The 27896-nt window shown below is 26.6% G+C and overlaps 1 protein-coding gene across 2 annotated transcripts in view; it reads right to left on the minus strand.

The window, feature by feature from the left end:
* Positions 1 to 26857, minus strand: part of LOC136089209 (serine/threonine-protein kinase 17B-like) — a 62998-nt gene extending 36141 nt beyond the window's left edge. For both annotated transcript variants that reach the window (XR_010642857.1, XM_065814953.1), the window contains exons 1-6: positions 26744 to 26857; positions 26419 to 26594; positions 24559 to 24659; positions 16893 to 16937; positions 11029 to 11243; positions 5769 to 5853 (exon numbers count right to left, since the gene is read on the minus strand). Coding sequence is in view for 1 of the 2 variants with exons in the window: in XM_065814953.1 (XP_065671025.1) it covers positions 5769 to 5853; positions 11029 to 11243; positions 16893 to 16937; positions 24559 to 24659; positions 26419 to 26594; positions 26744 to 26814 (693 nt within the window). In the remaining variant the exon portion in view is untranslated. The remainder of the gene's footprint in view (positions 1 to 5768; positions 5854 to 11028; positions 11244 to 16892; positions 16938 to 24558; positions 24660 to 26418; positions 26595 to 26743) is intronic.
* Between the last annotated feature and the right edge of the window lie 1039 nt (positions 26858 to 27896).

Here is a 27896-nt window from a genome sequence, read left to right on the forward strand (position 1 = left end):
GTTCAGCTTCAGCAGACAAAAATTTAAAGTCAACCAATTACAGAGGCACTTTGATATTTATGTTCCTTTTGACCTATAAAACAAATATTATTGAAATTAGAAAATATTTAGAACTGCCTATGAAATATTATTGCAATTAGAAAATATTTAGAACTACCTCATGGGACCTAAAAATTGCAGATTTTTCATATTCAAGGTTAATTTTTTAAAATATTTACTTTTGTACCTATTTCCAAGAGCTAATTAGTAATTACTATTATTACCTGCAAAGAATTTGTATTTAGTATTTATTTACTAACTTATTAGTTACCAAAGATCATAGATCACAAATAAAAACGAAAAAAACAAAATGCTGGAATCTTGACTGCAGACAGCAATGTTAAAACAAATTTAAAATAAATGAGGTAAAAAAAAATCCTTAGCCCTATACTCTTTTTAATTTACATTAACAATCTTCCAGATATTCTCAAATCTAAGGTGGTATTGTTTGCTGATGATACTACCATTTACTCTTGTCGAGATAAGAAACCAACACTCTCTGATTGCTTGTAGGGGGCATTTGAGCTTGAAAAGGATCTCACTTCTGCTACAGCATGGGGCTCACAGTGGCTGGTGAACTTCAATACATATAAAACTTAATTTTTTTCAGCCAAACGTTATCGCAATAATTTAGATCTTCCTATATTTGTGAACGGTGATGTACTCGATAAGTCATTTACTCTTTATCTTCTAGGATTAACTCTTACTTCCGATCTTTCTTGGAAACCATATATCAAATCAGTTGCAAAGTTAGCATCTGCTAAGGTTGAATCTCTTTATCGAGCTCGACACTTACTCTTACTTCGGATTCTATTCTCTATCTCTATAAATCTCAAATCCGGCCTTGTATGGAATACTGTTGCCATATCTGGGACGGATCTTCTAATGATACCCTTTCTCTTTTAGACAAGGTGCAAAAACGCATTGTAAACATAGTTGGACCTGCTCTTGCAGCCAGCCTCCAACCATTATCACATCGTTGTAATGTTGCTTCTCTTTCTCTTTTCTACAAATACTATAATGGGCACTGCTCTAAAGAGCTAGCGTCTCTTGTGTCATCTACTAAAATTCATTCTGGTGTTACTCGTCATTCAATTAAGTCTCATCCTTTTTCTGTGACTGTTCCAAAGTGCTCCAAAAACTCTTATTCATCTAGTTCTTTTCCTTGAACATCAGCTCTTTGGAATTCGCTTCTTTCATCTTGCTTTCCTGATTCATATAATTTTCAATCCTTTGAGTCATCTGTCAATTGTTATCTTGATCTACAATCTTCATCTTTTCTCTTCCAGTAACTTCCAACTCTAATTAGTGGTTGCTTGCAGTCTTGTTGGAAGGGAAGATGCTTAAAAAAAAGATTAAAAAAAAACAAAACAAAAAATAATGCAAAACATTGTTTATTTACTTATAGTTACCAAAGATTAGATTATAGAACTAATATAAACCAAGTGGTGGTTGGCAGACAGCAATAATGGCTGAAACAAGATCAAAAACTTACATTTATTTGATTGGGGAACCAGAACCACATTTTAGTGGCAGAGTTTTACCCCCAAGTTTGGAAGTTTTAAGAATACATTTTTTCCATCATAAAAAGAACAGTCAAACTCTAAAGGATGCCATAAAAACTGTAGTTCAGCAGTTGTGTGAGATCTGGGCCAAGGCTAGAATTCCAGCTGCTGAACATAGAAGTATTGTTTGTAAAACTGAAGCTTTATTGGAAAGATACAGAAATATTTTAAAGAACAATGGTTGTAATGGGCCAGCACAGCAGGTAAAAGAAGATTTTTTGAACTCAGTAAATTGTCTTTTTGATATTGCTCACCACGATGCATTGAAGCTGATAAAAACAAAAGAATATCAAATATTTCTTGCAGACCATTGTTCAGAGAGAAAATATGCCATGGGAGGTGTAGATAGAACTTTGGAAAAAAAAGAAGTAAAAAATCAAGAATGTAAAACGAAGTTCAACATGGTATCAAAAAAGAGGAGAGAAAGTGAAAATCCAAAGAATGTCTGGATATAGAAAAATAGTTATTGTCATCATCAGATAGTTCAAGCGAAGCAGACAATGCTGTATCTAGAGATGAAGACTAAATGGTTCAACAACATAACAATTTTGTTGAGGAACAATGTCAGGAGAAATCTCCATCAACTTCTAAACGTGCAAACCTGCTTTAGATGTTATTCCTTCAGCACTTGCATCTGCACTTGATCGTACAAATGTAAGTGACAGAAAAGCAGCACATATCTTAATAGCAGCCATCCAAACATATGGGGACGGTGATATATCAAAACTACCAATATCTCGTAGTAGCATTAGAAGAAGCTGAATGAAGCATCGCTTTCAACATTATGCTAACGTTAAGACAGCCTTGAGTTCGGAGGGACCTTTGGTTATTCGTATTGATGGAAAACTTTTGCTTGCAATATCAGGTGGGCCCGAAAAAGTTGTTAGTCAGGCAATTCTAGTTTCAGGATTAGGAACAGAAAAACTATTGGCTTAAAACTTATTAAACTTGAAAAAAATCTGCTCTGGTTGGCATGTCACCATCATGTGCATAAAGTTCTGTGTCCAAATGTGTTGTTGTTTCGTTGATTTTAGGAATAATGGCCAAACATAGACCATGAAACATATATAGCTTGTACCGATCATCCTTTAAATGAAGAACTTAAAGAATTGAAGAGAGAGGTAGTTGATTTTATTTTAGAAGTGTTAAATGGGAAGGCAGGAAATTTCCCAGAGAAGATTATCATGAACTTTTGGAACTTATTTTGATACAGTTCCGAGTTCCTGGTGCTTTTCACCACGCGAGGAAGATGTCTAAAATAATTTATGTTTTAAAGATTTTCTTATTTCAAACTCTATTTAAGCTCACCAAACATAAAAGTTCAGGGTGCTTGGAATATGGTTTGTTTGTTGCACTTATCTATGTAAAAGCATGGATAACCTGCTCATACTCATGTGATGCTCCATTCAACAATTTAAATCTCATAAAAGCATTAACACAGTACAGTTTAATATCAAAAGATATCTAAAAAACTGCATTGAAGGCAGTGAGTTGCCATTTATGGTATCTTGGAGAAGAATTAGCACCGCTTGGTCTGTTTTCTGATCTGGTGCTTGTTATGACAAAAAAACTTATGGTAGCACAATTGCAAGATCAAATTGCAGGCAATCAAGAACTCGATTGTCGATCAATCCAATACACTGGAACTGAAGAGTTCTGGAGTATTTCATTGGACAATCTTTACACTTCTTTTTTAATGCCTTACAGTCAGAAATGTCTTTTCTGAAGGAGGATGTTGAGAAGTGGTCAGATATTCCAAATTATCAGGCCGCAAAAAAAACCGTTAAGGTACGAAAAGTTGTCAATGATAGTACAGAAGGTGGAATTGCTCTAGCCACAGTATTTAATTTTACAATAACAAAACAAGAAGAGCAAAAACAATATTTGTTTCAAATGGCAGAAAGCAAAGATTTCCCAATCCAAAAAAATCAGCGTTACTTTCAAATGTTGGTTGTACCTGAACACATGGAACAAACAGTGAAGACTGAACAGTTTTAATGGAAAAGTATTAAAATAAACTTCCTTTTAATTTACTGTAAAGATATAGAATTTGTCGCATATTTTTTACATTAATTAAAGAATTTTAATTTTTTGGAATATTCTTAAAAATTACTAAAAATGCTGAAATTTCGAGGTCGATGAGGCAGTTATAAATATTAGCCGATGTTCTTCATTTTTTTGTGGTGTATTTACAAAGCAAATAGAACATAAAAATGCCAGCAGTATTCTAATCTACTTAAGAAATCATAATATGTTGTCTTTTTAGCTTTTTATCAATTAGTTTTATTACTATTTTACTTATGTTAAGATGATAACTGTTAGGTACTATTTATATTGTACCAACAATGAATTATTGGTTTCAGTTCATTGAAGCATTTGCAACTATTATGCTAGAACTATTTACATAATATTTATGAATCCAACAGAAGCTTTTAATAAAGCTGTTAATTTAAATCCTTGTTTTTTTCTGTTGTTAAATTTTTTTTTGAGAGGAGAAGGACATGAGTATACATTGCGTGTATATGCCTGTATACATAGCATTGTGTATACATTGCATGTATACATAGCATTGCGTGTTTTGCATTTTATGAACCAAACTTATCAACCTCTATATAGTATTGAGCCTACAACACTTTAAAAATTCATTCAACTAAAAAAACTATTATGAGAAATCATGATTCAATGATTTATAACCAAACTTTAACTTTTTGTGAGATAAAACTCAGATATTATATATTTAGTTTTATGTTTTTTTTTTAGAAATAAATATATTTTTTCTTTATTTTATGCACATTGGAACAAAGGTTAATTATTAATATCATAAAAAATCAGACTGAATAATAGTATAGATATATGTAACATAATATATATAATATAATATATATAATATAATATATATGATATATATATATAATATAATATATATAATATATATAATAATATATACAATACTTATAATAGAATTATTTGAATATCAAAATCAAGAAATATAATTGCTTTACTTTAAATTGTTTGTAAAATATACTTAAAACTTATTGAATAAGTTTTAAGTATATTTTACAAACAATAAAAATTAATTTTCTGTCAAGGCACCAAACTTTTGTAAAAAAGTTAACTGTGGCGGTTAAAATTGTTTGAATTTTGAATAATAAGTTTATATTAGTTTTATTATTTTTATACTTAAAACATCTCTACCAATAAATTAGTAAAAAAGTTTATTTTATTTGTTTTTTGGTTATAGTTAAATATTAACAAAATTTTTTAGAGGAATCGAAATTACAAATTTAAGCACCAAAATTAAATTTTTTTTATCATTTTAGGAAGAATTAAGAAATAAAAGTTGCTTTTTTTAAATGTATAAAAAAGTTTAAGTATATTAAAAGATTTTTTTAAAGATATTTTTAAAATATAAAATAATAAAATAAAGATTAAAATATATAATAAAATAAATATTTTAAGGATAAAATAAAGATTTTAAGGATATTTTAAATGACAAAACACGAAACTGATTTAAAAAAATCATAATCTATTATAAAAATATAAGCTTACATAATTTATTTTAAAATAGTTCATTGTTGTTTTCATTTTATATTTATAATACAAACATATAAAAAGAAAAGTAATACATTTACTAAGATACATTTTTATTGAAAACAAATTTAAATTAAAAAAAAAAAATTCGTTTAGAACTGATTTACACAATTATGATATCAAACTTATTTAATAAAAGTTTAAATACAAACAACTTGTCTTTTTCTTTTGTTCTACCTTTCTATGCAAAGTGCAAGTGACATTATAAATATGTGCAGAACTTTTAAAGGTTTTTAATGCAACAATAGTTCTTATAGCAACTTGTTTTGCAATAATAGTCTTGAAACAGTTTTTATAACTGTTCTAATGCAACAATAGTTCTTATAACTTATCTTGTAACTGCTAAGGATAAAAATTATTAATAAAAACAATCTTTATATAATTTTATATAGAGAGCTAAAACTCATTGCACATTTATATAATGAAATTTGTATATAATTCTATTATTAGTAAGTAATTGACAAAATTCAACATAAAGAATGTGTTGGAGCAAGAAAACAATATTAAGTAAAGTCTTACATTTTTCTATCCACATTTCTTATAAAGAGAAGAAAAAAAAAACTAAAAGCTTACAGAAAACATTATGCGAAGTTGTTGACTTGAATCAAAAACAGGTTCTGTCTTCAAGTTTGGTTTGAGACGTTTTTTTAAGTTGGTTCTAGAAATAAAAAATAAAAGATATAAACCAGTATATATATATGCAAGGCCTATTCTAGGAAAAAAGTTTGGGCGGCGATATCCTCACGCTGCGGCGAACTTTAGCGGAAAATTTTTTGAAGAAAAAAAACAAAACAATATTTGCAGTAAAAATGTAAAAAATGGTCCTAAACTTTAAATTTGGGCAGCGCCCAAACACAATTGATGTTATTGAAAACGGTCTAGAATATCTCCTGATATATATATGCGAAGAATGATGCTACTTCGACTGACAATGAGGTAGAACATGTGAGAAGTGCTGCTACATCAATTGAGGGTTTCGGTTTGGGCAGGCAATCTATCAATTAAAAAAAGTGAAAAAGTTGACTTAATTTTAAAAAAATAAAGTTTACAGACGACCATGCAAGTTTTTTTATATACATATATATATATATATATATATATATATATATATATATATATATATATATATATATATATATATATATATATATATATATATATATATATGTATATATGGTACAGACAATCATGCAAGTTTATATATATATATATATATATATATATATATATATATATATATATATATATATATATATATATTCATGTAAAAATATTATGGCAAAAGTTTCCGGTCACTCTGTTTTTTGTAAATAAATGTATAAAAAACAAGTTAACTAATTACAATTAACCAAATATCCTTACAAATAATTACAAACTAATCAACGTGTTTAAACCTATGTTAAAAATAAATAATTTTTTGCAATATAACAATAAAGTTTTTTTTTTTGGATTTTTCATTGAAAAATCCACCCTTTGCTTTCCTTACTGCACAAACAAGTTTTGGTATATGTTTAAATAAATTATCCAAATAAATTGGACAAATATTTTTCCACATTCGTTGCAAAATTGACCACAAATGAGTTGTTGGTGTAGGACACTCTTTTCTTACCTCGCGATCCAGTTGTTCCCATAGTAACTCAATTGGGTTGAGATCAGGGTAATGTGGGGGCCATGTCATAATTTAGCGTTCTCTGCAAGCTTCTTTTTTTTTGCAAATAGTTTGCACAATATTTAGCTGTGTGTTTTGGGTCATTATCCTGTTGCATGATGAACCCGTGGCCAATAAGATGCTTTTCACAAGGCACGGCATGTCTACATAATACCTTATGATATTTGCTCTCATCAAGAATTCCGTTTATTTTCACATTTATAAACCTTATTAAAAGCAAAACAGCTCCACACCATTACTGAACCTCCACTATGTTTGACAGTAGGGTGTATAAACTGTAGCTGTTCATCGCTGTATTTTTAACAATTGATGAATATATCTAGTAGAACGACCATCTTTTGCCAGAGCAACAATTGAAGAACGTGTTTCTAGTAATAAATTACACTTCTTTGATATTTTATATTATTTTCTAAAATTTTAGTCTAAAAATATTTTATAAACTAGAAATTAAAAAATAATATCAAATTTTATTCAGCTATACAAAACATTTACTAAATTAATTTACTAATCCAATATATTATACTAACTTCAACAAAATTATATATATATATATATATATATATATATATATATATATATATATATATATATATATATATATATATATATATATATATATATATATATATATATATATATATATAAACTTGCATGGTCATCTGTACCATAAAATGTAAACTTTATTTATTTTTAAAAAATAAAAATTTTCACTTTTTTTAATTGATAGATTGCCTGCCCAAACCAAAACCCTCAATAGATGTAGCAGCACTTCTTACATGTTCTACCTAATTGTCAGTTGAAGTAGCATCATTCTCAGCAGCATTCTTCCCATGTTCTACCTATTCATTGAATAGATCTGGCAGCTGATAGATCAAGATAGATCAGCAAATTCCCATTTACTCAAACCTCCAAGGGAAAAAAGAAAACAGTTTGACTAAATGAATGTTCAACCTAAGCGAAGTAAATTTATTGTTCTTGCTTTCAAGGGATTATAGAAAACAGTTAGAGATAACTTAAGTTCGAGTTAATAGGCGTTCGACTTACCGACAATTAACTGTACAACGAAAAGTTAAGATCATAGAAATAGCACATCAAACAAAAAAATAGTGTTACATAAAAGTCTACATCAAAATAATAAAACTAAGTTTAATATTTTGTTTTTGCCCTTATTATTCAGCGCATCTTGATGGTATATTGCTAACAAACCTTTGATATTGTTGGACAGTTGTGGCATCCTAGACTTTTTGAATTTCCCCCCAAATATCATTAAAATTAGAAGTTTGATTATTTCGTAAAGCCACTCCAATATCATTTTATAAGTTCTCAATTGGATTGAGATGGGGTGGCCATTTCATTTTATTTATCATTTATTTTTATTTTAACATTCATTTTATTTTCCTTAAGCCATGATTTTAAAGACCTTGCAGTATGCTTTGGGTTGTTATCCATTAAAATCCAAGTAACAGGTAGATTATTATCAGCATACAGTTTCATTATGTTATGTAATAATCTTTGTATTTGTGTTGATCTAAATTTCCATCAATTTAGAAAAATGTGTTAAAAATCCTAATGTTGTTAACAAAAATGGGTTCTTTGTCAACAAAAATCATTAATATGTCTTTATACGTGAAAAATATTAGAATCATCTACAAGTTTTACTGATTTCTCAGTTTAAAGTGTGTGTGTGTTTAGGTTTTTGAAATAGCTACAAATAAAAAATTTTAAAACAAGTTTGCAGGATTTTAATACTTTTACACATACAGTATGACTTGGTTTTGATTATAATACTATAACATAAAAAGTAGAAAAATTAATTTACATTAAGAATAAACTAATAACAATAAATATATAAAATAACTAAAAAGTAAAACAATAAACAAATAAAATAACTAAAAAGTAGAATAAACAATTTTTAAAAGTATTAGAATCATGTATTAAAATACATGATTTTAATACTTTTTTTAAATACACATACAGCAGCCTTCGAAATTAGGGTCAGCATTCGGCAATGCCAACCTAACTGCCAACCTAGAAGTGTTTGAGGTTAGCAAAAAACTGCTAACCTTATTTCTATGCTATATAATAAAACTTTGTATAAATTTTTGCTGACCTCATTTTTCCTAATTCCGAGGGCTGTACAGTATAATTTAGTTTTTAAAATACACATACAGCTCTTGGAATTAATAAAAATAAGGCGATTCAGAATTAGTAAAAAAATGAGGCAACCAACATTACTCAGAAACTGACAAACTCAGAATTAGTAAAAAGTGTTAGTTGTCGGTTTCAAGTTGGCGAAAAAATTCTACACACAGGGGTTACCATGAAACATAGAAGCAAGGTCGGCAATTTTGCCAACATAAAACACTTTGAGTTCCGCAGTTAGGTCGGTATTGCCAAATGCCAACTCTAATTCCGAGGGCTGAGTATTCGATTCGACATCCTTATTTTAAAGTTTTAATGATTTTGGGAATATGCATACCAAGCAACATAAAGACACTTCGTGAGTTTTATTATTATTTTGAATAGATGAAATATAATCTGAGATAAATAGTACAAGTACAATTTTATGATTTTATGTCATTGTCTTACCTAGAGCAAAAGTTTGAGTCTACTAAAGCTTTATGGATTTTCTCAGAAGCCAAAAAAGTAGTTTACAATTATAAGTTTATACCTTCCTAAAAAAACATTATATAGATGAAATTCACCCTAAAATGCTAAGACTGCAGTTAAAAAGTTGGTTATCTGCCATATTATTATATTACTATTTTACACTATTTTGATTTAGTGTGAAAACGAAATAATAAATCAAATTATATAAAGAGAAAAATAATATAAAGATTTTTAAGTTGTATAAATTACTATTTGATCCAATCAGTTTGTTTTTTGGAAGTAGCCACCTCAAAATAATACATCATAATCAAAAAGCCAAATAGGAAATATAAATAGGATTTCTAGTAGGAAAAGGGCCGCCAACATTTGTTATGGCTTAAAACAAACTCCTGTTTGGAGCAAGTTGAATCACATTTTATTGAACACATTGTTGTTTCCCTTTGCACATTTATTCTCATACACAGCCTAGATAGAGTTATTTATTCAAATTGTTTACTACATTTGTGATCCAGAACATATGCCATATAGCCTAATCAATGATAGCCTTTATCAAAAAAAAAAAAAAATTTTTTGATTTGTATTTGATGGCCTAGAAATTCATCAGATACAAATCCCGCCCCCTCCCTTCCATTAAATGGAAATTCATCAGATACGAATCCAATTCAAAATAGTCAACATTAAGAGAACTTCTAACAAAATCTCATTGATTTATATATAAATAATAATATATTAGGAAAACAATATATATGACCCTAATATCCAGGAAATATACTTGAAATTTAAAAATGGGACACTAAAACACGTTGAAAAGTTTTAAAACTAAAATATGCATTAAGTGTTTGATTTAAACAATATTTATAAAAATTTGCAAATTATTTTCCACAAAGCCATTGTTTTACGCTTTTTAAGTTGTTAATTCTAATAATTTTCATTATTTGACAAACTTTTTTTTATCATTATGTATAGACCGAAACAGAAAAAAAGCCGAAATCAAAATAAACCAAAATTTCAGGTACTGTAGTTTGGTGAAGAAACCGACATTTTGGCAAATATTTTACAGAAACCAATACCGACATTTCTGCTAATCAAAATTAATGTCTTTAGAAAATTTTATCTAAAAATGCTATTTTACATTTGTTTTTTTTAATATGTGTATTATGTTAGGATTGATTACATGTGTTTCACAAATTAGGGTTTAATATATAAGTTGGCAAGAAAGCTAACTAATGGCAGATTTTCTTTTCAAAACAAGATTTTTTTGAGGTATTTTGTAAAAACTCTCAAAAATAACCATTTTTCTAAATTGGATAAAAATTTAAAATCTTACAAATTTTTTGGTTTTTGGTATGTTTTTCAACCAAAATTTTGGTTTTTACCAAAATTATAAAAAGTACTGAAACCGAAATTTCGGCCGAAACGGAATTTCAGTCGATTTCTAATTGCGCATCCTGTTAAACGAGTCAAATATAAATTTTTAAATAAGGATTTTTACTCTTCATAAAAAAAATAAATAAAATACATTCATAAGAGAAATTAAAGTATAAAAAAAATTACTTAATAGATCTACATTCTGGAACTTTGCAGTTTGCTGCATATTTGCAGCTAAGAGAATGATGAAAAACCAAAGTCTTCATTGAATTTTCTTCATTACCATTTATATTAGAATAAACTTTTTGCACCACACATTTCTTTATCTCTTCACATTTAAAATGCCCGTTAGTACATTTAACAGGACATTCATTGAAAGCATACTCGATTTTTTCTTTAACCTTAAAAAAAAAAATGCTCTACATTAATATTTAATTTTCTTTTCCAGATATTGCATCTAGTAATGTTCTTTAAATTTTTAGTTTTTTAATAACCATAAACTCTATTTTTATTACTAAACTCAATAGTTGTTAGTCAATGAAAAATATTTATATTGATCTTAAAATTATGATATATAATCTTATTATAAAACCATATTACATCTATTATTATATATTATAATTATTATTGTTATTTTTATAGTTATTATTATAATTCAAAATATTCATTTGATTAATCATCAGATAAAACTAGAAAAATAAAGCTTACAATTTGATGTTATAATAAAAATCACAACAGTCTGAAGGAATTCAGAGGTGATCAAATAATTTAAATTAAAAAAATGGCAAAATAAGATATAAAATATATTTATATCTTATTAAAATCTTATTCATTATTTTCTTATAAATCAAATATAACCATCAAATAAATGCAACTTTCTCACACAGATTTTTATATAGAATTAAAGAGGAGTTTAAAAACATATTAAAACTAATTATTATATTATTTAATTATTAATTATTATAACCATTTATTATATTATTTATTTTGATACAGCAAAAATATTTATTTTGAAACAGCAAAAAAAACTCTAATAACATATAATAAATGTATTGTTACAATAAAATGTTACTATAAACAGGAAAAATAATGAGAGCGGTGGCGTTGCAATATACTTTAAAGATAATTTAACAACTACTTGTCTGAATCTTAGGCTATATGCAAGTAAATCCATTAAAGAGGCTTGGTACTCATTAATTATTAGAGCTGAAAATATTTGGATAGGATGCATTTATAGACCACTTAATAGTCATCTGAAAACAAATGTACAACTAACTATATAATAAGTAATGCAAAAAATGATTGCAACAATTACTCAAAACTTATTATTGTAGGGGATTTAATTACCCAGAGATTCAATAAAATAATGATGGGCCAGCAATACCTAAATCGATACCTTTAAACCAATAAATACACTGGATTTAATTCTATCAAAAATTGTGAAAACTTGTGCAACTTACAATTATACCCACAATTGGACAAAATAAAATGAGTGCATTATGTATTATATAAAAGTCGATATATTGATAATAAATCAGCAAGATCAAAGATATAATGGAAAAATATTCAAGTTCGCAAATAATGGCCATGAAAAAATAAACATAGCCTTTACTAATGCTGATTGGAGTTTTATTTCAGATAATAGTACTATGGACAAATGCTATTCCTAAAAAAGTATGATGACTTATAGTATGATAATAAAGTATAATTATAATAATAAAATATAATTCCTAATAAAGCACAATGATTTATGCAACATTTATACCAAAGAACCTTTGGTTCAAAAATATTTCTTGCTCTTTCCTAATATTCCTAAAAAAATTAAAAAAATGATAAAATTAAACCATAATCTTTGGCATAGACTATGAGCAATGAACTTTAAAAATCATCATTTATTAAATGAATATAAAATGATTAGTTGGGTAATACCAAGATCTATAAAAAAATTTACAACTGAATACAAAAAACAAACTATCAAATGAAATCAAAACTAATCCAAAGTTATTTTATTCATATGTTAAAACCATAAGAAGAACATTAACCTAAATACAATCAATAAGAGATAATATAGTTACTGACATAAAAGACTAACAAATAACTTATGTAAATTTATTTAAAAACTATTTCCAATAAGTTTTTGTCAAGATCACAATGAGTTGCTTATTTTTTAATTTATATTTTATTATTATATACTATATTACTATTATTGCTGATAGTAAAGTTAATGCAATAATAAACTGGAATTGGAATGATGCAATAACTAAAACATCGTCAGAGAATTACATAGTCTTAATTAGTAAACGACCGGGGCTATGACCGGGGCCAGGTTTGATAACACATAGCCGTGACCGGGGATGAGTTTATGATCAGTGCTGCATTAATATTGATAGATCCTATAAAAATGTTATTTTTAATTAAAATTTATTATATGAGTTATAATTAAAAACAATACTTTTATAGGATCTATCAATATAAATGCAACCCCCGGTCATAAACCCGGCCAGGGCTGCATTAAAACTGATAGATTCTATAAAATATTTTTTAAATAAAATTCATATCATAAATTTTAATTAAAGATAACATTTTTATAGGATCTATCAAAATTAATGCTACCCTGATCATAAACCTGCCTTGTTTGATAACACAAGCCTTGGTCATGGCTATGTGTTATCAAACCTAGCCCCGGCCCTGTCCCCGGTCGCTTACTAGTCTTAATGAAAATAAATCTTTTGGACCTGTTAATCTGTATGTTCTAAAAAATTGTGCAGAATCATCAGCACTCCTAATTTTTTGGAGTGCCAATGATTCCTCATTGGCACTCCAAGAAATTAGGAGTGTTGATGGAATCAGTTCTTTGTAAACTTTTAGAAAATTTAATTCAGAAAATCATATTAAATCATTTGAACAAATATGATTTAATTTCTAAACAAAAAAATGGATTTGTTAAACAAAAATCATGTGCCACAAACTTGCTAGAATCTTTGGACATAATTACAAGTGCTGCTTACAATGGTAAGGAGGTCAACTTATTATACATAGATTTTGAAAAAGCTTTTGACGAAGTCCCACATAAACAAAATTAGAATGAGACTTAAGTATATTGATACCAACTGATCTAAAATGGCACAAGCAAATAAAATCAGCAGTTGCTAAGATGCAAAGGTAACTGGGTTTAATAAGAAAAAACATTTACTTATTTAAATTCAGACATTCTGTTAAATCATTGTATTTTACACTAGTGAGACCTCATCTCAAATTTGCAGTACCAGTTTAGAACCCAACTCTAAAAAATGTTATAGTAGAACTTGAAAAGGTGCAAAGAAGAGCCACAAAACTTACTCCAGATCTTAAAAATCTACCATATAAAGAAAGACTTCATAAACTTTAACAACTTTAGAAAATTGCAGAATTAGTGAGGATTTAATACAACTATAAAATATCAAATTCAAAACTGGTTACCTCACTAACAAATGACAGTCCTTCATCAAACATATGTGGGCATAGTAAAACAATAGAACATGAAAAATGTATGAACGTGAAAAATATAATGTGTTCCTCAAGAAATAACTTCTTCAACAACAGAATAACTAAAAACTGGAATTCTTTGCCAAACTATGTTATTTATTCTGTTGTTATTTAAAGCTAATTATGACAATTTATAACATTAGCAGATGTTATAGCATCTCAGAATTGCTTTGTATATATTGCGGCTACAGCAAATATAATAATATTATTATATTAATATTATTATTAATATTATTACTATCAATTCTAATTTAAAACATTAAACCTATTAAATAATTATTTAAAGTTTCCCCTAAACAAAAATGAAAATTTAACCTTTCATACAATGCGCAAATAGCTTTAGTATAATATTTTATCGGTTATTTCTAAATTACCGCACATATTTTTCAAACCCTAGTAATTACTATTTTTTACTTATAAATTTTATTTTTATTTTTAATACTTAAATTAACTGGTATTTAAATAAACAACAAATTAAAATATGTATGTTTTAAGAGTTATTATTTTTGCAAAAGTAAATTTATTTTTTTGTTTTTTATTAGTTTTTGCCAGGGTTGCAAAAAAAACATTGCAAAAACCATGGGCTTTTTTGGTTTTAACTTCTTTTTTAAAAAAAAAGCCATGTTTAATATTTTCAATTAAAAAAAAGCAATAGTCATTTTACTTGAGTAAATTTCTATAAACATTAATACTGTAATTCATCAAGTAATACATCATTATTTAATGTTCTGTATATAAAAACTTTGCCGCTTTTTCTACTCCCATATCTTTTTAAACTTAGAATGAACAAGCTCTAAAGTCGAAAATGAACAAGCTCCAAAGTCGAAAAAATTCTTTCAATTCCAGCACTAGAAGCTGGTGCATTTAAAAAACCTTCAATCAGAGCTGTGGTGTCAGAGTCGCAACATTTGTAGCGGAGTCAGAGTCGCTAAACAAAATCACAACTCCAACAGTAAAATTTCTCGGTTTTGCACATGCATATACAAAATAATTAATCTTCAAAGAATTTTTCATATATTTGGCAAAAAGAAAAAATTTAAATTATCGCGTAATATTTTTTAGAGAACTCAAAGAATTTTTCAAACATTTTGCTTTGGAGTCGGAGTTGTACTCTGAAAATTTCAAAAAGTTGGAGTCAGAGTTGGCACTTTTTTTTTTATGACTCCACACATCTGCCTTCAATACCCATGATAATGATGCAGTCCAAAAATTTTAGAGATTTCTATTCTATTGGTGATACATTTTTTAAAACAGATTCAATATATAAATAGCTTTTATTGAATGGAGTAGATTTGGCTTTCAACTTGATTATTATTGGTAGCAAGTTCTTAAATTCTTTATCTGCAAAGGTCATTGCAGCTTCATTTTTATTTTCAGAAAGATTAGACACAAAATATCTAGGATCTAGCATGTTTGCAAAGAAATGAGCATCACTGACAGTCTAAAGAATTCTAGTTTCCAATATTTATTATATATTTTTTCCAATACATAATATATATTTATTCAGTTGATAAAAATGATAACATGTTTTTCATTTCAATTTCAGCAGTGTCCATTATTTTTGCTTGATCTCTTTGGTTTAAATTGATACTTTTTCCATTAGTTTAAACTATGGTTTAAACCATTGGTTTAAACCTATCAGCCCTGGTTTTTGCATTATGATAAATCGACAATTTCATTAAAACAGTATTCACAGACTTTTAATTAACTAAGAATTTGAAGACCAGAAATATTTCCAAAACTCACAACCTGATATCACTTAATTCAAACTTTGTTAATAAATATGAAACATAAACAGAAACTGAAAAAAAAAAAAAATTAAAACAAACTTTTCATATGAATATATACTTGTTAATTTATGTATACTTGTGTAAAAAATTATATAAATTTGAACATAAGTTATAAATTGGCTGTATATCTGACAAAACTTAAATATCACTATGGCTGTAAATAAAAGCAACCAATATGATCAAAGCTATTCCATCTACTCTTGGAAAAACAGAATAATTTTTAATAAACCTCTTAAATATATAATATAAACAATATTCTAAACCTGTTAAATATATAATACAAGGCTCAAATTAAGTGAAATTGCAATATCCAGAAATATTTCTGGTCTTAAATTCTTAGTTTATTAATAACCTTAAACACTGTTTTAATGAAAAGGTCAATTTATCATTTTGCAAAAACTAATGAAAATACAAAACAATAAATTTACTAATAATAATAACAGTTAAAACTTTCATATTGTAATTATTATTTTTTTAAACACCAGATAATTTAAGGATTATAAATAAAAATTATAAGAAAAAAATAATTGTTAGGTCTGAAAAATTTGCGTGGTAATTTAAAAATTAACCAATAAAAAATTATGTTAAAGCTATTCGCACATTGTATGAAACATTAATATTGAATTTTGGGGGAAAGTATAAGGAATTATTTATTTAAAAATATATAACATAACCAATTTTTATAATAATTTATTAAAAACCAATTTTAATTATAAAATATGAAACATTAAGCACCTTTTCAAAATCGTCATTTTGTACACATTGTTCACTGAATTTTTCCTAAAAATTTAAAAACTATATTTAATATATACTATACTTAAAACTGTATTAAAAAATTTTTCATTTATTGAGCATTATTTATTTTATTGAACAACAAAATAAAAAAATAAAAACATTGATATTAGAGAGGATGTAAGAATGAAAATATTTAAGATTTTCAAATACTTAAAAGACAATAATATCGGCTTTATTAATTATGTTTTATTTTTTATAACATTTTTTCTTATAAAAAGAAAACTTTCAAAAAAAGAAGAAACCCTCAGGAAATGAATGTGGCCTAAAGGAATACAAGAGTCAAACTCATGTATCACTATGGGCAATACATGAGTTTGACTCTTGTAAAAAAGATAAAAACAACATATCGTTTCCTTCCTTACTTAGTTCCTTCTTTAAAACTGTTGCTTATTGGGCTACAGCCGGCCTTTAACCTCAGACCTCTGGGTTCTGAGCCAGAGCTCTAACTGCTGCGTCGCAGCTGCTCTAATCTAAACTAACTTCTAATCAATCATATTACTAATAATAGCTTATAGTGATACTCATGTATCACTATGGACTGTTGGCAATACAACTGGATATTATCTTAACTAAAAATATCTACTGACTGATAAAAGATAAAAACAGCCATTGTTATGAAAAGTATTGTTTCTATTTTTAAAAACTGTGAAGGTAGTTATGTGCGTCACAGCTGCTTTAATCTAAACTAACTTCTAATCAATCGTTTTACTAATAATAGCAAGGTCTTTGAGTCTCTAATTAAAAAAATCTAATATCTCATAAATCTGAGATTAACATTCTGACTATCAATACATTTTTCTCCGTGATTGATTTGTCAACCATATTTATAGAAAAGTTTTATGTGTTAGATGCATAATTTGCAGAATATTTATGCAAAAAAGATGTTGATCTTTTTCTTGAAGGAAAAGTTGCTGATTTTGAAAAAAGAAACTAAGAGATCTAGCAATATCATTAGACTTTGCTCTCCTGGAAATATTTAAAGTTTGAATTCACGAGTGAAGAAACCATGATTTTGTACACTTATGTGGTGGTAACTCTACAAGATCTTACAGTAAAAGCGGGTCAAACCAATCACTGAACAATAAAAATCAAACTTTATTAATTTTTAAACTTTTTTTTTTTAAATAAGATAAGAAAATTATAATAAATAATAATAATAAGAAAATATCAAAAAGCACATTATTAATTAATTAATTTTTTTAATTGTATTTGAAAATATGAAAACCAAAAAAAAGAAAAAGGCAGAAATTCTGTTAAAGCCGATCAATATAAAATATATTTAATAAATTTAACATTTTATATATCTAAATGTATATATTTTTTATAAAGCATACAAAAAATCTGAACCCATTACAAACTTTTTTGGCAAACATGTTTTGTTGCAGAGTCAAGTATTGCAATTTGGATTCTTGGATGAAACCATGTCCAAATGAAATTCTTTTTTACACTTTCTACATTTACTAACTTTTCTTTTTTTGGTGATGTAATCGGTTCTACATTTTGAATTACTTCTTTTTCTGCAGGGTTTGACAATGGGATTATGAGTTTGCAGATGCTTTTATGTTTTTAAGCTTTTTTTTGTCTTTGCCAGGCCTGCCCATTTTTTAAATGGCCTGATTAATTTGTACAAAATAGGTAACCGCATACGGTTACCTTTTTTGCACTAATCAATCAGGTATTTTTAAAATTAAAAAGTCCATGATATCGTTTTGTTTTAAACCATAACTCAATCACATAGGAACTTAAATGCATGCACCATCATTGACTCTGTTTGCCGTGAGAGTATGGTTGTTGATTCTGATTCCTTGAAGCTAGCATTGTTGTTGTTCTTGCGACCTATTAGAGTTAAGAATAGAATGCCATATTTGAATGCAGCTTTTCTGATTGAAGTATTTTTTTCTTTCATATAATTTAATGCATCTTCTTCATTGTATGACTTTTTACTTGTTGTCATCTTGAAAGTTAACAATTAATAAATATCATCGAGTCATTTTTGTAAAATTTAAAAAATCAAATAATTTATTACACAAAGGTACCTAATTTAAAATACACTTTAGAAAATCAAATAATTTATTTCACATAGATACCAATTTAAAATACATTTTAGAAAATCGAATAATTTATTACACATAGGTACCTAATTTAAAATACACTTTAGAAAATCGAATAATTTATCACTCATAGGTACCTAATTTAATAAAGGAACCACTTACTAAAGAAACTTAAAGTAAATGTGTAAATGATCGGTTTTATCAGAAAAAGTTTAATATTACCTTTTCTTACTTTTTTGCCTAATTTTTAACTATAAAACAGACAAAAAATTATGTAATTGGTATTAAAATTAAATTTTCTACAAGAAAAAATTATTTTTAAACGAATTACAGTAAACAAAAAAGTTTTTCTTTGAAAACTGGCTTTGTACACTTAAATTATGTTTACATCTTCAAGAAATGGGAATATTAACAACAGCAACTGTTGGAACTAATAGATTGGCTACTTGTTCATTGCAAAGTGAAAAGTATCTGAGAAAAGCTGGTAAAAGTAGTTTATCTTATAAAGTAGACTGAAATTCAAGACTTTTGAATGACTTTAATAATAAATGTGTAAATGTTACTTTTTCTGCTCTCCTGATTTAAGTAGCAAAGCTAGAAGATGGGATGGAAAGAAAATATATATTCATGGAGTTGATTTTTTGATTGACTTGTATCAATCACCAATAAAAACTAAAAGGTAGTATTTAAAAGTTTTATTTCATCTTGACAGTTGAAAAATTAAGTCTTGATTAATGACACTATGTAGATCAGATTGGTATTGTCAAGTAAAAAACAGTGGACACACTTCTCCAACTTTTATTTAGAATTGCTGATGCTTATTTATTGCAAAATACGATCAAACCACATCCAATTGGTAGCCCTTTAAAATGAAAATCATTGCAATGTAATTAAGATTTAAAAAAAGGAAGGGTTGTAACAACCTAGAAATCATAATCAGTCATTTGACAAGGTTCTTTGCAAATAGTTCTGCCTTATCCTTAGTAGAGGTAATAATATCAGACTCGTGAATTAAAGATGGAATATGCAACTTATCTTTTTTAATAACATTTAAAGATTTTCTAAAAGTCTTTTATTCATAGTTTACTAAACCATGTATTTTATTGCAAAAGTTTGTTTTTCCAAATTAACTTTTGCAATAAACTACATAATAATATATAATGGAGTTATAATAATGGAGAATAATGGAGCTAAGCATTAGACAACACTTTTTTACAATGATGCAATAAAAAAAAGGCATTGAAAATGAATTTCTGCTTCAACAATTTTTTTACTTTTCCTGTTTCGGTCGAAATTTCGGTTCAAACCGCAACTGAAATGAACCGAAACTTTTAAAAAAATTTTTCAAGTTTTAATATAGAGTGGGATCATGACGGTTTCCTAATTGTAATCGTTTGTTAGTAAATCAATTTTTAATTATAACAATTGTAAAAATTTTGATTGAAATCACGTTACATAATAGTTTTAAGTTACTCTTCTCAAATCATTCTTAAAATGAATTAACATTTAAGTAAAGCAACCCAAACCAATAGTTTCATCGAAATTTTCTCAGTGCTAAATTTTACAATTGAAAATAATCGATAAAAAACTGGTTTATGGAATCATTTTACCGTGACAGTTAGTGATTTCAAATACGAAGCTTGCAATTTGAAAATATCTCGTGGATCGCACAATCCAAAACTTCAATCACTTAGCGGACTTTCATCACATTTAAGAAGTGGTTTACTTTAAAAAATATCCTAACTGAAAAAACAATACAACTACCGGCAGTCCTATAAATCTCAAAAATTGATTCAAACTTTAAAGAAGGTCTGAAGTTTCTTGTGCTACCGTAACGCAGTGGTCAGAGCGCTTGCCTTGAAAACAGGAGATCCAGGCTCGAAACGAGCTTTGGATATATTTTTGCGTCACGGTAACGAAGGAGGTGTGAACTTCCTGGTTAAATGCACTTCCGTGGTGCTCTGTGACAAAACCTTAAGTCTTCTTTGGGCACCTAAATAACAAAAAAAAAAAAAAAAGGTTTATAGATTTATATCAGAAAATAACACTAAAAGCAAAGTTTGGTTTGGCAAAAGTAGCAAAGAGATTCCTTAGACCTCCACCAACATCTGCCAAAGTTAAAAGGTTGTTTTAACTGCTGGAGAAATTCTTTCAAATGAAAGAAACAGACTTTTGCCAGAAAACATGAAAAAAAATGTATTTAGACGAGAAAAAACTTCAATTATTACCTTTAATTATTGAAATGTCTTGACATATTATAGTTTTTATCAAACTATGTTACATGGTGATTGCTTAGATATATGTAAAATAGTTTTTTTTTGCTTTAATTCGGTAATCATAAAAGGTTCAGGGATTTTAAACATTCATTTTCAAATTTCGGTTTCGGTTACGGCTTTACTGAACCGAAATTTCGGTACTTTCGGTTTCGGCTTAAATTTCGGTTTCGGCTTAAATTTCGGTTTCAGTCGATCACTAATTGCAAGTAAATATCTACTAAAACAATGCTAGAAAAATCTTAAACTTACCAAACTAATATCAATAATTTCTGATCAAATCAACACAGAACAGTAATTAACAAAAATTACAGTAATTATAATAACAAAAATAATGATATTTGGTTGCTAATAATGCGCCACATCGGTAACTAGATATTTAGTAAGGTTTCCGAATAAAAATCGCTACAAAAATTAGTTATCATTGCCTTAGTACACTATTAGAGATATCAAAATATGCATGTGGTCATGACTTTGTGCCACCACTGTAATATTTCCTCATAAAGTAGCTCTGAATATCATGAATTTAGTCTTGTTGATCAATGTTGTACTAATTCAATGAGATTAATATCTTTTTTTTAAAATGGATTCCAAAAAGAAAACGCATTTTTAACATGAGCATACTAGTAAAAAATATAATATAGTAAAAAATATAATAATTTAACTATATCAGGATTTAAAATGAAAATGTGTGTCAGATAAGACCTAAAATTCTATTTGCTTTAAAAACAAATCCATATATTATGATAACCATATTTAAGATCCTTTTTTAATGACACCAAGGTCCTTTTTACATTCTACAGAACTCAATTGATAATTAAAAAAATTATTATTTTTTGATAATTTGACATTTTTCTATTTTTAACTGCATACTCCAATCATTGAGTTAAAATATATGATCTATTGCCAGAGTTAAAATATCTTGGCTTTCAAGTAAATTTGTAATGCAAGATTTACCTGGCAAAAAAACCATGTCAATTCTTATGCATCATTCTATTGTCTAAAAGATGTCAAATGATAGTTTTTGTTAATATCCTTTCTAAAATTTCAAGTAAAACAGGTCTATAGTTGAAAGGATAAAATTTGTGAAGCTTAATATACTACATGTTATGTATGGACCACAAAGGTTAATGGTGCCTAGCATTTTTGAAAGTACAGAGAGCAGGCCTTGTTACGAGATTTCGCTGCGTAGCAAAAACGCGTAGCGCATTTCTGAGTAACTCAACTCAGCAAATATATTTTGCATCGTTAGAAGTAATATTGCGTCACTAGCGTCTTTTCAAGTACCGCATTGTAATTAAAGTTATTTTATTAACGCGTTAAAAATCATACAAACAGTTTGTTTTTTTCTCACTATAACAAAAGTTACAAATAAAATCTAAGTTCTTATTAAAAAAATCATTTTTATTATTTTTTTCAAATATGAACTAAATTTTATTTTGAAAAAAATATTTTTTTCATGAAACGTAAAATGTTTGTTTATTTTCTTATGATTTTATATTTGGTTTTTGGTTATTTTATTAACTGTTAATACATTTTTTCTTATTTAATTTGTGAACTCTTTTTAATAATGTTTTTAAACATTAAAGTTTTTTTTTGTTGTTTATCAGTTACCGATAACATATTCGTGATCATAATTTATTTTCATAAATTAAATGAACATCATTAAAACTTTACGTTATTGAATTAACAATAAACAAAATATCTTATTAATAAAATATTTACATCAAAATAAATCGTGCATTTTTTAACATTATTATGACTAAAAATAATTTTTATATTTAAAAGGAATTTATATATTTGATTCCTTAAGATAAAACTTAAAACACTTTTTTTTTTTAACTAATTTTTAATAACAAAAAAAAAAAAATGAAACAAACTGTTTCTTTAACAAAAAAATCTATTATTTTACAATTGCGGTTAAATGCTTTTACTTACGACTATATTTCTTCTGAATAAACGTCACGTTAACGGTAATCAAAAGATAATTTAAATATTCTAAAAGATATAAGTTTTTGCGTAGCGCAAAACTGCTGAACGCGTAGGCAAATCGCCTTTTCGCAAGCAAAATGCGAGCTGCGTAGTGCTTCTTAACAAGGCCTGAGAGAGGATGATGATCAGATGGATGTGTGGTGCTACTCACATATGATAGGTATGATGTTACTCACAAACAATAAGAAGTAATGGCAGAGATGAGAAGCAATACTTAAGCCTCCATTTATGGGAGCTTAAGTACATACATCAAATAAGGTTTGGGTTTTAGCAGGTAGTCAACATTTTCAAACTTAAAGTATATCATATTAAGACAATACCAACCTAATCCAGAACACTTAAATGTTAGTGTGTATACTAGGGTTATGATTTTTTGACTTTTTAAAAAAAACATAATTTCCTGTCATAAATCAATAAACATTTGTTAAAAAACATTGAAAACATGTTCAATTCCTCTAGGTTGTAAAAAAAGGTCACCCCGCAATTAAAATTACGAACGGCCATTAATTTAATTTTGTTACTGCTAATACTAATACATGTGGCTTTACTGAAAATCATTTAAAACTTGTATACATTAGGGTGCGAGGTGGAATTCCAGAGCTATTACCGATCCTGGCCTTCATTTTAATTCCTTCAACAGTTCTGCAGAAAGTATGTTGATTTATACCATATAGCTGGGCAGACCATTGGTTTTCAGACCAACTCTACAATGAAAACAACTTTAATAACTTGGCTGAAGTACTGAATTCATTCAAAAAGGCTTTAAGCTCTTTGAAAAATCACTGGAAGCAGGAGCCATCCATACTAAAGATCCCCAGAAGTACTCAATGCGCAGAGCACGCAATCAAAGTCATAAAGGAAATGTATTCGTCATGCAAAAATAAAGAAAAATTGCACTTTCTATTCCTTCTATGCAACAAGCAAGAGCAAGAGCAAGGTCAACGGTCTGAGTCATTGTTGGATTGAAAATTTATTATATTACATGACTATGACATTCTAAATACATTTGAATACATAGTAGTACTTATATCAAAATTGATTTTTCAAAGGCAGGGTGAACTTTTTTCAAAAGATATGCAAATAATAGTTTATTTTGTGCTTTTTAAATTAAAGTTTATTAAACTACAGTACAGGAGCATAGGGTTGAAAAAAAGTCATAACCCTAGTGTATACACACGCACAATTATATATATAGATAAATATAGATATATTTACATATATAAGTACACATTTATATATCACATATTATTAAAGTAACAATTTTTGTTAATTTTTTAAATGTTAACTTACAAGTGTTTGAAGTATTATATTTTCACACTCCACTGTGTTCCTACAGTCAGTGTTTTCATCAAAACCAGCTATATATTTATGTACCAAAATGTCATGGAGACCTAAAATAGTTTTAACAAAATAATGTAGCAAAACTATCTACAGGCCTTGTTTCAAAGTGTTATGCTGCACACAATTTATGTATGCGTTAAATTATTTTATGTATACCTAAGCGATTTCGGTCAATTAACTTTTTAACATTATTTAACTTTCAAATTAGTCAATGCGGTAAGATAAAAGAAGTAAATAATTTTTTAAAAAACCACTACAAATTTTGAATGGAAATTATGTAAAAAAAGTTTTTTACAAAAGTTTGAATAACAAGTTAGATGTTAGATGTAAAGTTATATGTTAGATATAAGCTTTATTTACTAATGAAATAAATTCAGATAAAATTAAAAACTAAGAAAACTTAATCTCTATTAAGTTAATTATTTTATCAAAATATTTAGTAACAGAAAAAAAAAAGTTTAAAGTTAACAAAAATATTTTTTTTGTATAGAATGTTATTAAACAGAACGTAAAAAAAATACCATAAAATAAATATAACAAGAAGCAAAAGAAACTTTTGATTGCAAAAAAAAAAAGTTTACTTAAATTTCTATTTAATAATGAAAAATAAATTAAGAAAATAAAAATTAAAAAAAAAAAATTTATTATATATTATCTTGATTTTATATTAAAAAATTTTATTTTTATTTTTATCTTATTATTGTTCAATATTTAAATTTCATTTATTTAAAAAAAAATTTGCTGATTTTTATCTCAATTATTTTTTTTTTTTGTTTTCTTTCCTAAACATTTCTTTTTTTTTTTTAACTAAAACTTAAATTCTTTGTAAATGTGTTCCAAAGCTGCATCAAAAATTTGTTCAAAACGAACGTTAAGCATTTTTTGTAATGCAAGTAAAAGCACAGAAATTATTTTTTTATAAATGGTACAGTGATATAATTTTAATAAATGGTGTTTGGAAAAAAATCTTTGCTTTTCAACAAAATCGTTGATAAAGTAGTTGACTTTATTTAATAAAAAAAGTAAATAAATTAACATAAGTTTTTTATTTATTACTTTCTAATTTTTTTTAAATAAAAAATAATTTTAGTTGCAGAGTCACTATAATTTTAGTCACTATAATTTTAGTCACTATAATTTATAATTTTAAAAAAATTAACATATTTTAATTCATTTATAAAAATGTCTAGAAAAGATAGGGATTTGTTTATTTCAAACTTTTTAAATGTATTTCAAATTTAATTGTTTAATATATAAAAAAATTGAAGGAAAATAAACATTCAATAATATTTCTACATTAAACATATATTTAACTCGTTAAATATATGTTCAATGTAGAAATATTATTGAATGTTTAAAAGTTGTTGTAAAAATGAATTTAAAAGCTAAAATACTTGTTCAAAATTATGAAAAAACAACAAAAATAACTGAAACAATTGTAAAGAAAAAAGATTTTTAGACAGAAAAAATTTTTTTGTTTGAATTAATAACTACAGATTATTAACATGGTTTAATTTGTATCTTAAAACTTTATATATTTCAGAGAAATAAAAACTTTTGATTAGAGTGAAATCAATGTAATATCTATTGTAAGATCTTTTTGATAAGATTGAGATATAGAAAATAGTATAAATAAACAGACACAAAAAAAAAAAGAAAAAAGCACCCTTCTGTATTACAATAGTATTATTATTATTTCAACCATTACATGAGTTTAAAAAGATTTATTACTTTCACTTGAACTTGATAGTCACAACATTTTTTTTACATTATGTGCACTATGAATCTTTTAAAAAAAAATTAAAAAACCTTGACTTGGATTTACTAATAACATAGAAGGACAATCATGATCAGTTGTGCCGCATGCTACAGGTGATGCTAATGTCAAAGTTTTAATATCATCATCAGGAACCTCGTGTTGTAGCAAAGTCACATCATAGTTTGTGAAATCTATGTTGTCATCAACCACAGGTTCATATCGATCACTAAATCATTGTTATTAAAAGTATAAACTTACAGCAATTAAATAAAGAACAGCCAGGTTTTAGTTGTTCTTAATAAAAAAAGGCAAGAAATATAAAAATCTTATTAGAAAAGCAAGAAAATTATAACACATATATATTTATAGACTCACTAAAAAATTTCAGAATATGGCATTGATGGTATTTCCTTTGATAAAACCAAAGTGCTTTCTTCAAACATCATTTTGCGTTACTTATACAATTTAACTTTAATTCTACAAACAAAATGGTATTTTAATATATGCACTTCATTATTTTTTTAATTTTATAAAAACATATTTATGAATTTTAATGCTAAAAAAAACAAAACATTGTCAAGCTAAAATAAACTTAGCAGGTTTTAAGGAAAAATTAAATTACAAAACAATAAATTATAAAGCTTTAAACAAATTAATAAATATGCATCATACAATAGCATCTCAAATAAAATTAAAATAATTTAATGTAGTTTTCTTTTAAAAAATAATAATTTTCTTATAAGGAACTTTTACTAAAAAAATAATCTAAAAGCATTTATATTGAGAAAACTATGACTTTCAAGAGTTCTCTAGAAAAAACTCTTTTCTTCTAGACTTCAGTAACAAGAAAAAATCATATATATATATATATATATATATATATATATATATATATATATATATATACATATAAAATTTAATAGGGAATCTTACTTTCTTTACATTTGTTTTTGTAAAATAATATCTTTTAATCAGACAAACACCCAAAAAGTATAATTTAGTTCATTAATATGGTTTCAAATATAATCGCAATGATTGAATATGTATGTAATGAATATGAACATAATATAATTTAATTTTATACAAATATAATGCAAATTTATGTAAAAAATACCAGATTGTATACTATGTACAAGATAATTTTCATTTGTTTGTTATCTATCAAATGAATTATCTAGTAGATAATATACTTAGTATAATTCAGGCCTCAGTGGGAGTAAATGAGTGCAAGAGCAAAGAAAAGCTCTCCTAAAATGAAATGCCAAGCTATTGCAAGCTGCTCCTCTAAACAACTTTTTAAAAGAGCTTTTATAAAACCTGCATATTGATTAAAAAAATAAGTTATTAAATACAATATTTGATTTTATACTTGCTACAAACATATTCTTGTAACGAGAATATGCATATAAGGAGCATCATTTATTACACTGTGAAAAAATTCTTTAGAAGAGCGTTTTTACACTAGCTATCCATTTATTTACTTATAAAAAATGTTTTATATTTTCTTATTGTAATAGAATGCAGGAAT

Source organism: Hydra vulgaris, chromosome 13 (genome assembly GCF_038396675.1).
Source record: "Hydra vulgaris chromosome 13, alternate assembly HydraT2T_AEP".
Classification (NCBI taxonomy): Eukaryota; Metazoa; Cnidaria; class Hydrozoa; order Anthoathecata; family Hydridae; genus Hydra; species Hydra vulgaris.